The sequence below is a fragment of the Sciurus carolinensis genome, chromosome 4, assembly GCF_902686445.1.
Source record: "Sciurus carolinensis chromosome 4, mSciCar1.2, whole genome shotgun sequence".
In the NCBI taxonomy this organism is placed as follows: domain Eukaryota; kingdom Metazoa; phylum Chordata; class Mammalia; order Rodentia; family Sciuridae; genus Sciurus; species Sciurus carolinensis.
The window spans coordinates 110780387-110792791 of NC_062216.1; the positions used below are offsets into that span (position 1 = coordinate 110780387).

The 12405-nt window shown below is 35.3% G+C and overlaps 1 protein-coding gene across 4 annotated transcripts in view; it reads left to right on the forward strand.

Annotated features, from left to right (window-relative positions):
* Window positions 1-1780, forward strand: part of Larp4 (La ribonucleoprotein 4) — a 71744-nt gene extending 69964 nt beyond the window's left edge. For all 4 annotated transcript variants that reach the window (XM_047551398.1, XM_047551400.1, XM_047551399.1 and 1 more), the window contains one exon: window positions 1225-1780. In XM_047551398.1, coding sequence (XP_047407354.1) covers window positions 1225-1563 — 339 coding nt within the window. In that variant the 3' untranslated portion in view covers window positions 1564-1780. The remainder of the gene's footprint in view (window positions 1-1224) is intronic.
* Window positions 1781-12405: the final 10625 nt, after the last annotated feature.

Below are 12405 nucleotides of genomic sequence, written 5' to 3' on the forward strand. Positions count from 1 at the left end.
TTCCTCCCCCCCACCCCCACAAAACACTTTGCTTTGGGTTTTTTTTGTTTTGTTTTGTTTTGTTTTTCTTCTGTTCATAGTAGAAAATCATCTCATCCAGGCTTGGTGAGTTTGCCAGTTTGGGGCTAGCGTAAAGAGATTTACTCTTGGGACTGGGATTGTGGCTCAGTGGTAGAGTGCTTACCTAGCTTGCACAAGGCACTGGGTTTGATTCTCAGCACTGCATACAAATAAATAATAAATAAAAGGTTTATCAACAACTAATGAGGGCTTGGGAGATAGCTCAGTTGGTAGAGTGCTTGCCTCACAAGCACAAGGCCCTGGGTTCAATCCCCAGCACCACCAAAAAAAAAAAAAAAAAACTAATGAAAAAAATTAAAAGAAATTCAAGAAGCTATTTTAAAAAATAGAGAGATTTTACCCTCTTAAAATTCATTTTTTTATTTATATGGCACTTAACAAGTCTTTGAAAGCCATTAGGGGCCACTCCTACTTGTATTCAATTTCATAATTTTATGATTAGGAAAATATAGAATGAGGGAGACACAAAATTTACCTATAATCTTTTCAGTGATACAACCAGTAGCATTTTAGCACAGCTCTTTATTTTTTTTAAGTTAAGAACATTTTTTCTTCTTATTTAATGATGATAGTAATAATGTTAGAATAGTACATTTCTACCAAGGTTCTTGTGTGTTCCTTCTCAAAGTTTTTTATAGCAAAAGAAGAGTGGGTAGATCCCATTTATTTCATTATATGAATATTCCTTTTTTTTTTTTTTTTTTTTTTTTTTGCGGTGCTGGGTATCGAACCCAGGGCCTTGTGCTTGCGATGTGAGCACTCTACCAACTGAGCTATCTCCCAGCCCTCCATTATTATTTTAATTTGTCCTTCTTTGTTAAGCATTTGGATTTTTTTCTTTCTTCCTTTCTTTTTTTCCCCAGTACTAGGGATTGAACCCAGGGTTTCATGTGTGCTAGATAAATGCTCTACACTGAGTATATCCTCAGTCCTGTTTATTTTTTATTGTTGAGACAGGATCTGGCTAAGTTCCTGAGGCTGGCCTCAAACTTGTGATCCTCCTGCCTCAGCCTCCTGAGTATATCTATTGCCCTTAACTCGAAAGTAACTTATGTTTTTCTTGTGGCTAACATGATCCTTTTTGTACCAGAATGTGTACCGTAAGTTCTTGTTTTTGTTTTTGTTTTCTTTATCCCTTCAAAGGAACCTCGAAAGTTAAGTTATGCTGAAGTGTGCCAGAAGCCCCCTAAAGAGCCAGTTCCAGTTCTTGTGCAGCCACTACGAGAACTTCGCTCCAATGTTGTGTCTCCCACCAAAAATGAAGAGACTGGAGTTCCTGAGAAGTCCATTGAAAAATCACATGAGAAGCCAGAAGCAAGGGCTAGTAAGGATTATTCTGGCTTCCGAGGCAATCCCATTCCCAGGGGAGCAGCTGGAAAAATCAGGGAACAGAGACGCCAGTTTAGCCATAGGGCTATACCTCAGGGAGTGACTCGACGTAATGGCAAAGAGCAATATGTGCCACCCAGATCACCAAAGTAAAATCAAAAAAACAAAACTATTCAAAAACTTTCTCTCTTCCCATTAAACTTGAGCCGTGGCTATATTGAACTGTTTTGGAGGGGAGTGGGTAGCCAGGAAGGAAACAAAGTATGTCCTTAAATCATTATGGATTTTGGAGTTGTGAGGAGTAGAATCCCAAAATTCATCTCTAAAGTGATTTTAAAATGCTGGAGGATTCCAATCAGTATAAATACATACATATATATATATATATATATATATAAATAATATATACACCTATATAAAATATAATTTTTCTATTTTGTTTTCGATTTTAATTTACAAAGATTTTTCTGCCTGGAATCAATTTTGAGGGTTCAGATTTAGCTTGAGAAATTTAAAAAACAAAACAAAACAAAAAAAAACAGTATACATCCTTCAGTATAGGAGATGAGGGAGTGAGAGAAAATATTTTTTGAAGAAGCATTTCTGTAAAAATTAGAAATTACTTTTTTAATCTATTTAAAGTTTGGCTTAGAGAATGTCATCTCTGATTATATGGCCTTGTGTTGCAAGCAGATCAGTGACTAGGGTGTCTGTGGGTGTGAGTGTGTGCAAGAGTGATTTAAGCCAAATCTGTTGTCATGTTAGTAAATGATTTGAAAACTGAATGTAATACTTGAGTAGATTTTTATTCTAGTTTGAAATTTAGTCTGTCTTTTCGACTTTATTAATATTTCATTCAACAGGCTGTTAAACTTTGATTGTACTTGGAGATGTGACTACCAATCACTTTGATACTCAAGGAAAGAATGGGGGCTATTCAAAAAACTTCATCTTGGACCTGAAATGATAGGTCAAGTGGATTTCAGAGGTTTAAACTACTCTGTGATCCCTCATCCACAAAACTTTTTTGCTTCTTTATTTGTTACTCTTTGTTTTTTGACTACCTACCCCCAAAAGCAAAATAACCAACCACCTACTGAATTGTATATTTCTGTCTGCTTTAATTAGTCCAGTCGAATCATATAACAGTTATAAATTTGGAAATTTAATGTTGAATTACTTTAGTCTTCTGTTCACATACTCAGAATTTTAGGTCCCAGAAAGGTGGAGCAGACTGACCTTCCAGTAATATATTTGTTTATTGTTAAAAATGGAATTTTGTAACTGACTTTTTTTAGTGTTAAATAGTATAGAAGTAAAGAGAAAATTTTTATAAAGGCTTAATTTGGGGGGAACTTTCTGTTTACAGTATATTTATCACCTTGCTTCCTTCCTCTTCTCAAAAAAAAAACTATATATATATATATGTACACTATATATATATATATATATACACACACAGTTTGGAATTCACTGAAACAGCAAGAGATTTTTATGATAAGGTGATAAAAATGGTTGAATAAAATTAATGCAGAATTTCTCAGTGAATAAAGTTGTAGCTGTCATATTAAATAGGCAAGTTTACATGCTGGTATTTAGAAAATGGCTAAAATATTAAAAACCATGTTGCATTAATCTGTTTTAAGTCATACCATGTTCAGAGTTCTATGTAGGGTGGGGTTTTATTTTTCTTCTTAGGGATAGTTTGTAACAGGAAGAACTGTCCCTTACGTTAGTGAGTTACATATGTACAAATCGAAACTGTAAATTGTGAACACTGGAAAGCACCATTGTGACATAGAATAAACATCTTAGTAATATATTAAAATGAATGTAAATGGAAGTTAAAATTACATTACTGTGAAACTCATCTTCCAACTCTAAGCTTTGGAGATTTGTATTAGTAGGTAACTGTTAAGAGCTTTGAAAACACTGCACATTTCTGTACAAGCCAGAATTATTATTTCTTTGTAACTTATTATTCAGCTTGGCAGTTGTTTTTGATTTGGTGAATTGATAACATGGTATAATATATTTATGCAGTTTGAAACTTTTCATTTCTACACACTTTTAAAAAATCAACTTCTAAAAGAAACATACAATAAAATAAAACTACCTATGTTGAAATTTGGGGGAAGTTAGGTCCTTTAAAAATTCAAAAAAAAAAAAAAAATTGCTAATCATTGGCTTACATCTATGATAAAAGTGCTTATTTTGGTGTACTTAGATAATGCTGCCGTTAGTGGAAATGAAACATTTAAAGTGTTAACTCCTTGTGAGTACATTGGACTTAAAAGAATAAACATTTTGCAAAAATCACTTGGTAAGGATTATAAACTTAATTATTGCACTTAAAATGAAACATTACTTTTTATTTTTTAAACAATGTGTCACAGATGTAGGCTTATTTTACTTGTTTGCTTTTGTGACTTGTTAGTCCACCAACTTCCAAAATTCTAAAGGGTTGTTTGTTTTCTGCTGTTGAGGAATGAACCCAAGCCTCTAACAAGCTAGGCAAGCACTCTTATCAGTGAGGTATACCCCCTACCCCCTAAAGGTTATAATTGAAACACAAGAAAGAAGTTCTTTTTAAAGAAAGCAATCATATTCTTGCTTTTTCTTCAAATGTTATTGAAAGTAAAAAAGTTAAAGACATGACTTTTTCTTTTTTTGAGCATCACGACCATTTTTATTTGTTATAAAATGTAATTTAATTTGCCTTATTACGTCTAATAGTTCCCATTTGATGGGATGTATAGGGATGAATGTGTGTGTGAGTGTATATATATATATGTAAAATATATATTCACAGAATGTGTTTAGCATTTATTTTATTGAAGCGGATTTAATGTTTGTATTAAGTGATACCATTGAGTTGTGTGAAACTGTTGGCTTTTTTTCCCAGCATTACTCTTAATTGCTGAAGGTGGGTGTTTATTATACTTCAACTATTTATTGCTTCTATAGATAGAAGGATTGAAATCTCAATTTTTTCTTTTCTTTCTCTTCATCCTTGTGGCCTAACATTTCCTTGAGCTATTGGAGGCTGAAAGTAGATAGAATTATATTGAATATATGATACAGTTGTACAAGTTGATCACTTTCTGCTTCATGTAGAAGGTTCATAGAGACTTTGGAAAACCTGCCTCCATTTTCTATCCTGATAATTAAGGTTTTTATAATATCTAGGGTCTGTCTCCAGTTTTGGTCGTCCTAGTTTTGCTAATACATAGACACTGGCTTTAAAGAAAAAAAACGATCCATCCAAAAATTTTTTTTCCACCTTCATTTTGAAGGAAGATAGTTCTTTCATTGATAGGGAGTAGTTGTCCCTTACATGCTTCATTTTCAGGTGATCGAATAACAAAAAGAATTCTAATTTATTTTTGTTTCCTACAGGGAATGGGGCTGCAGCTCAGTGGCAGAGCACTTGCCTATTAGCAAAGCCCTGGGTTTGATCCCCAATTCTTCAAATTAAAACTAACATAAAACAACAACAAACAGAAACTAATTTATTTTTGGTTTCTTAAGTTCCTTAACTTAGCTTGAATATTGTTTCACATTCCTTTTTCTTTTTAAATAACCACGTTTGCTTTGAAAAAGGTTTAATGATGGAATGTTAGCATCTTCACTAGTGTAAAGGAGAACAAGCATATTGCTGAAACAGGAAATAGTATTTAAAAGTTACTGAACATTTTCTCTAGTTTTATTAGTTATGGCCTTAATAATTAGTCTCCTGGCTTAAATGTCCACTGGTTTACCTTGACACAGTTGAAAAACCCTGGGGTTGAGTATCTGATATTTGTATTGGCAATATATATTAACCATATTTAAAAAGTAATAGGTTGGGTTTTTTTATGGAAAAGATAAAACTCAAAAGAGGGACAGTGTATTCCTTTTGAGGTATTTTTATAAATTCTTAGATATAATATATAATGGATTTTTTTTCTAATTTTTTAAAATATTTCCTTAAATTTGATGGCCACTAGTTCAAACTTAGAATTTTTTGGCATGTTTTTGTAGCAAGTCTGCGCTTGGAAGAAGACATGTGGACATTTCATTTTCATTAGCTGAATAATGACATTTTAAGTTGAAAGAAATTTTGTTTTCAAGTTGAGAATAAATTCTTTTGAAATTCACTTGATTTATTAAATAATTTTGTTTATTTTTAAAAGATAAAAACTTTTTATGAATCTATGGTAGATATCTCCTAAAAGTGCAGCTCAGATATCGATATCTACAGACTGTGTATTAAATGTTTTTATTTTCAGTTATAGCACAAAACACTGAGTAGTTTATATAAAAGAATTATCCACATCAACCTTATTTTTTTTTTCCTTAAAAATAAAACCTGTTTAAGGTGTCCCTTGAATGGCATATCTTAAATATTAGGGGATCAGAACCAGTTATCTGGCTTCTAGTTTGTCCATTGCTTAGGTTTGTTCTTGTTGTCAGAACTGTCCCTCCAAAAAAATGGCGTGACACATGCTCTTGCCTAAAATGTTAAATGAGTACATCCTTGTATTTGTATTTGTTTTCAACGTTGCCAAGGTGCTATGGGAAATTAAAGTAACAAAATTAGAAAAAATAATAAAATTATTAAAAAGCAGGACTGGTTTCATTTTCTTAAGTGCCGGGCAGTTTTCAAAAGGGGAAGGGGGGAAAATCAGGACAATTAATGATATTGATTGTATTGGGACAGCATATAGTCTGATTTGAGTATCAAATCCAGCTATGGGATTTGGGGACTTTTCAAAGGGAAATTTCAATGGAAAATTAAAAGAAAATTTGGCCTTTTATCTTTTTTTTCCCCCTTAGGAAAATTTAGAAAACCTAAGAGGCTCTCTGACTTATAAAGTAATGTTATCTATAATTTAATATGATAGCTCAACTTTTATTAAATATACTGTACTGCTAAGAAAAATATTTACTATATTGTGGGGGAGGGGTCATGAGGAATGAACCTAGGTAGGGGCACTTTAACACTGAGCTACATTTCCAGTCTTATTTATTTTTGAGACAGGGTCTTGCTAAGTTGCTGGGGTTGGCCTTGAACGTGGTAGTCCTCCTGCTTCAGCCTCCTGGGTCACTGGGATTGCAGTCATGTGCCTGTAACCTATAGTATTTTAAAAAAATATAACCATATCACATAGAATGGTGAGTATTTGCTGGGGGTATGCAGTGGGGCACACATGTAAGCCCAGCACCTTGGGAGGCTAAGCCATGCAGGTCACAAATTTGAGGCCAGCCTCAGCAACTTAGATCCTATCTCAGAAAGGAAAAGGGGTGGTGGGGAGGCAAGGGTTGGAGGAACTGAGGATGGGGATGTAACTTAATGGTAGATTACCCCCAGGTTAAATCATCAATTCCTCCAGTAAAGTGTCTAGTTTGTAAGCAGGTTCAAAGAAACCAAGATATTTTCACATTTTATACTAGTCCCAAATAAGGACTCCCTAGCATTGTCTGATCTTGTTAGAAAGTTACACAAATGTTTATGTTTTAAAATTCAGTTACACAGGTCTTTGAAGATTCTGTACTTCTCTGTTTTCCATTATATACCTATTGTGTCTGATTTAATGAACCACATAGTAAATTCCTAGCCCCTCCCAATATTACATTGGTTATCTTTACTTTTCCTTTATTTTGGGGGAGTGATGTACTGGGATGGAACTCAGGAGCAGTTTACCACAAACTACATGTCCTGCCCATTTATTTGTTTACTTATTTACTTTTTGACAGGATGTCACTAGGTTGCTGAGACTGGTCTCAAACTTGTGATTCTCCTGCCTTAACCTTCCCAATCCCTGGGAATACAGGCATGTGCCACTGCCTCCAGTGGTTATTTGTTTTACACACCCATTTTTTCTTCTTTTTCTGGCAGAATCCAGGGCCTTCAGCATGCTAGGCAAGCACTGTATCACTGACTGAACTACACCCCCATCCTAACATGCACTTGTACTTTGAATGATGCATTTAAATTCTAATTTTGTTTTACATTCCAAATTGTACATAGATAAGTGAATATCAGTTTGATCTTTCAAAATCAAGAATGTGACTTAGCACAGAAGCTAATCATAATAGTGTTCATTCAATCAGTATCACATGATATGTTCCATGTAGTGTACCAGGTTGCCCATATTGTACTTTCCATGAAAAAGTATTTGCAAAAAAAATAAGAACTGGTTAATATGAAATAATTTGAAAATTGAAGTTTTTATTGGGTTGGAGTTGGGGAAGGTGCAGGGATAGAGTTCCTTGAGATTCTGAGAAGAGATACCTGAAGGAGCTAATTAGGTTGGGGGAGGCTGTTCCAAAGACGGAAACCAGCTGATACTTTATGGTGCCATGGAAAATTCGTTGGTCTCTGAAGGTACAGTGTGGATAACACTTCCATTTTCTAAGATGAAGCTAGAGAAGGAGCAAAAACTAAGCTCCTGGGATTTGGAGTATGTGTATTCTAGAGAACATGTGGGTGACCTAACATCAGGTTAGGCCTGATGATAACAGATGGGAGCAGAGTGGGAGATTTGAATTATGCAGTCAACAGGATGTGATAGGAAAATAAGCTAGTTGTGTGGCATGCACCTACGGATTTTGAGGCCATCCTAAACAACGTAGTGACACCCCATTTCAAAACAGGAAAAGGGAGGCATCCAAGATGTTGGTGCCAGGTGCCATGGTTGTATTACATCTCCAAGAACCCTTTTGGGAGGGAAAGATATGAGTAGTTTTGAGGTGACTATGTTTGTTTCTGCAGGATTATTTTGTGATCTTAACCCTGGCAAGATTGGGGTGTGGACAAAAATAATAACCAAAATTTTCCAAGTGCAAAACTTCATCTCTAGTAACAGGATTTAATTAGCTAGTAATTTTTTTTTCAGGTAATTTAAAAGGTGACTGTTAGGGACAGTGCTAAAAAAATATATTTGATTTTTATCTGTCCCCCTTTCTCTTTGCATCTTGGTTTTCGTCTTTGTGGAACTGGGGGGTGAACCCAGGATTTGACACATGCTAGGCAAGGGTTCTACCACTGAACCAAACTCCAACCCAATTTTTGCATCCTTTATCTCAGTGGTAATACTCTTTCCCACTTGGACAGTCTTTACCAACCATGTGCTAAAATTTAACAATTTAAGATTTATAATGTTTCTAGACCTCATCAGTAAGGTTAGCCACTGTAGAAGGAGCTTTAAACTTTTCGTGATTAGAAGAAAACATTTATTGACTTGACATTTTCCTGGATCTCTAAAAGACTGATAATTCATGCCTATTTAAGCAAACCAAGTATGAATTAGAAGTCATGTAACACCAATAAATACGACTTAAAGGTTATAGAACTGCACATCTATCAAGGCTTTTCCCTCATCTGTTTTTGTTTTGTGGTACTTTGGATTGAACCCAGGGGTGTTCTATTGAGCTAGATCCAACCCTAATTTTTTGAAATGACTTTGCTAAGTTGCCAAGGCCCATGGCAAATTTACAATCCTCCTGCCTCAGCCTCCTGAATACCTGTGATTGCAGGTGTATGCTGATGCACCTGACCCCAAGTTGAATCTTGATCAGTATGGCTAGGTAGAGAAAGAAGGGGCATGCTAGCCCAAGTGAGTAAGGGCAAAGAAAAAAACATGACAAATGGGGAATTAAGCATAGTAGTTTGGAATGGGTGGAGCATAAGTTTTAATACAGCATAGTGTTAGAAAAGTTGAAGAGTTTCAGGGTAGTTAGGTGGTCAGATGCATGCTAAGAAAATGAGTTTTCACTGATTCTGTAGGGAATGCAGAACCATAGGAAGTGTTTAAGCAGAGGATGAAATGTACTTGAAATTGATGAGATTCTGTCCAAAATATTAATTAATGTATTAATGTCTTTAATTTTTTTTAGATGTCAATGAATATGTGTGTTACTGAGAATCAAACCCAGTGTCTCACACATGCTAGGCAAGCAACCACTGAGCCACAACCCCAGCTCCTAATTGTTTTTTTTGTTTTGTTTTTTGTGGGGTTTTTTTGCGGTTTTTTTGTTTGTTTGTTTGTTTTGTTTTGTTTTTTGCGGTGCTGGGGATTGAACTCAGTAATTGTTGTTTTAATGGTGGAGTTCTGTCACCCTAAAATATATTGCTATATTTTGGAGAAAAAAAGATTGAAATGTGTTGTCCTGTGGATATATTTATCAAAATAATTTGGTTTTGAATAGTATAAAATAGAAAATTTGCAATCTGTATAATTTATGTATAACCTTCATTATTTGTAAATTTAATGGGAAGTGCATCACAATTATGATTTTTTTGCACCAGTGAAACAATAAAGTTGCTATTAACAACAGCAAAAAAAGATTGAAATGCAGAAATTGATATTTTGAATTTCAGAATTACTATAGATTGCTTATAGACACATCTACAATAAATGTACTTAATTGATAGGAATAATACCAACTTCAAGATGATAGACACCTTTTAACCATTCTTGGGAAAGGAGGAAGGGAGATGAGTAACAGATGCGTGCTTAGGGCCTTTTACTATATAATGTGGAAGTTTTGAAGGAGAAATGGTGAAAACTATTTGTTAAGTGCAGATAGTAAAATGGATACACAGAAGCCAGGCATGGTGGCACACACCTGTAATGCCAGCAACTTTGGAGGTTGAAGGAGGATCACAGGTTCAAGGCCAGCCTCAGTAAATTATCGAGACTCTAAGCCACTTAGTGAGATCCTGTCTCAAAATAAAAAGGGCTGAGAGTGTAGCTCAGTCATAAAGCACTGTTGGGCTCAATCCCTAGTACCCCATCCCCCACAAAAAAAAAGAATGAGTACAAAGGTGTAATTCTCTACATTTGGAAATGTTTTCAAATAAACAATTTGTAAAAATGAAGGGGACTTCTGGTTTCCAATCTGGCATGTAGAAACTTTGGAAGTTGCCATATCATATCATCCTAACAAGTGAAAAGCTGAACCAACTGAAAAATTAGTAATTCTTAGGACCCTAAGAGAATTGAAGTCACAGAGCAAATCATTGCTTCCAAAATTGAAAAGCCAATACAAAGATTCACAATGCACTACAGTAGAAACCCATGAGCAGGTAGCAGTGCTGGGGCAGAGTTCTAAACTGCTACTAAAGAATTGCTGGAGACTCTGTGGACAAGTCTGAGAGATGACTCCAGGGTAACCTAATTATTGAGATTCCCCACTTCTATGAGTTTTGCCTCCTTATCAATTTCTCATAATATCAAGGAGGAAATCCCCTTCTTCCAGGAAGGACAAAAGGAACCATTTCAAAATATGCCAGAGTATCCTGTTTTTACCATGGTCTGCCCTCAGGAAAAATGTTAACCACAGCCTAACTTGTTGGGGTTTTATCAGAGTGTAACTGACCTGGGGCCGGGAAGTCAGGGGTGCGGGGAGGGAATGCAACTCCAACCAACTCTAACTTTCCATGTAAAGACAGGTAACACCCAACTCCAGCTCACCCAAAAAATTATGCTCCACATCAGATGGCATCAGAGAAATACAAATTCAAATGAAATACATCTGTATCTATTAGCTCAAATCTAGAACACTTGACAAATCCAAGTGTTGTGAAATAACAAACTCATTCATTGCTGATGGGAATGCAAAGTGGTACAGCCATTTTGGAAGATGGCAGTTTCCTACAAAACAAAATGTACTCCCACTATGTGATCCCACAATCATGCTCCTTGGGAGCTACCTGAAGGAGTTGAAAGCTTACATCCACACAACCTGCATACAGATGTTTGTAGCAGCTTTATTCATAATTGCCAAAACTTGGAAGCAAATAACATGTCTTCAGTGAATAGATAAATGATCTTGATATATCCAGACAATAGAACTCTTCATAATAAATGAGCTACCAAGCTGTGCTAAGATATGGAGGAGGACTGGGGATGTAGCTCAGTGGTAGAGTGCTTGAATAAGATGTGCCAGACTGGGTTCAATCCCCAGCACCACTTTAAAAAAAGAAGGAAGGAAATGTAAATGTTTATTACTAAGGGAAAGAAAAAACCAGTCTGAAAATGTTCTTCACTATATGACTGTGGAAATGGTAAAACTATGGAAATAGTAAGGAAAAAAAAAATCAGTGGTTGTTAGGGGTTAAGAGGAGGCAGAGATGAATAGGTGGAGTACAGATTTTTAGAGCAATAAAATGATAGTGTAATTTGGATATATGATACTATAATGTGTATGTATGTCATTGTACGTTTATCCAAACCCATAGAACATGCAGCATCAAGAATGAACCCTAATGTAAACTACATGCATCAGGTAATAATGGTGTGTGTATCAATACAGATGCATCAATTTTAATGAATGTACTACTATGATTGATAATGAGAAGGGCTATGTATGTGTAGGGGGAGGGAGTAGATGGGAAATCTCTACCTTCATCTCAATTTTGTGAACCTAAAACTGCTTTAAGAAAGAATTTTTTTTTTTTTTAAAAGAAATTCTGACAGATGCCGCAGCACAAAATGACCTTTGAGGGCATTATGCTAAGTCACAAAAGGACAAAATACTATGATTCCACTTACATGAAGTATCTGAAGTAGTCATAGTCATAGAGACAAAAAATAGAATGGCGTTTGCCAGGGGCCTGGTGGAAGGAATAGTTATTTCTTAATGGGTACAGAATTTAGTTTGCAACGTGCCAAGGTTCTGGAAATAGATGGTGCTGATGGTTTTAAACAATATGAATTTACTTAACACTACCAAACTATAACCACTTATACCAAACTTAACCACTTATAAGTGGTTAAGGTACGATTCCGTTGTAGCTCAGTAGTAAAGTACATGCTTAACATATGTAAGGCCCTGGGCTCAATCCCCAACATTGCAAACAATTTTTTATAAAATGATTAGATGGCTTGGGAAGCTGAGGCAGGAGGATCTTGCTTCACAGCAAGCCTCAGCAACTTAGCAAGGTTTCTAGCAACTCAATGAGAGCCTGTCTCTTAAAAAAAAAAAAAAAAAAAAAAAATAGTGACT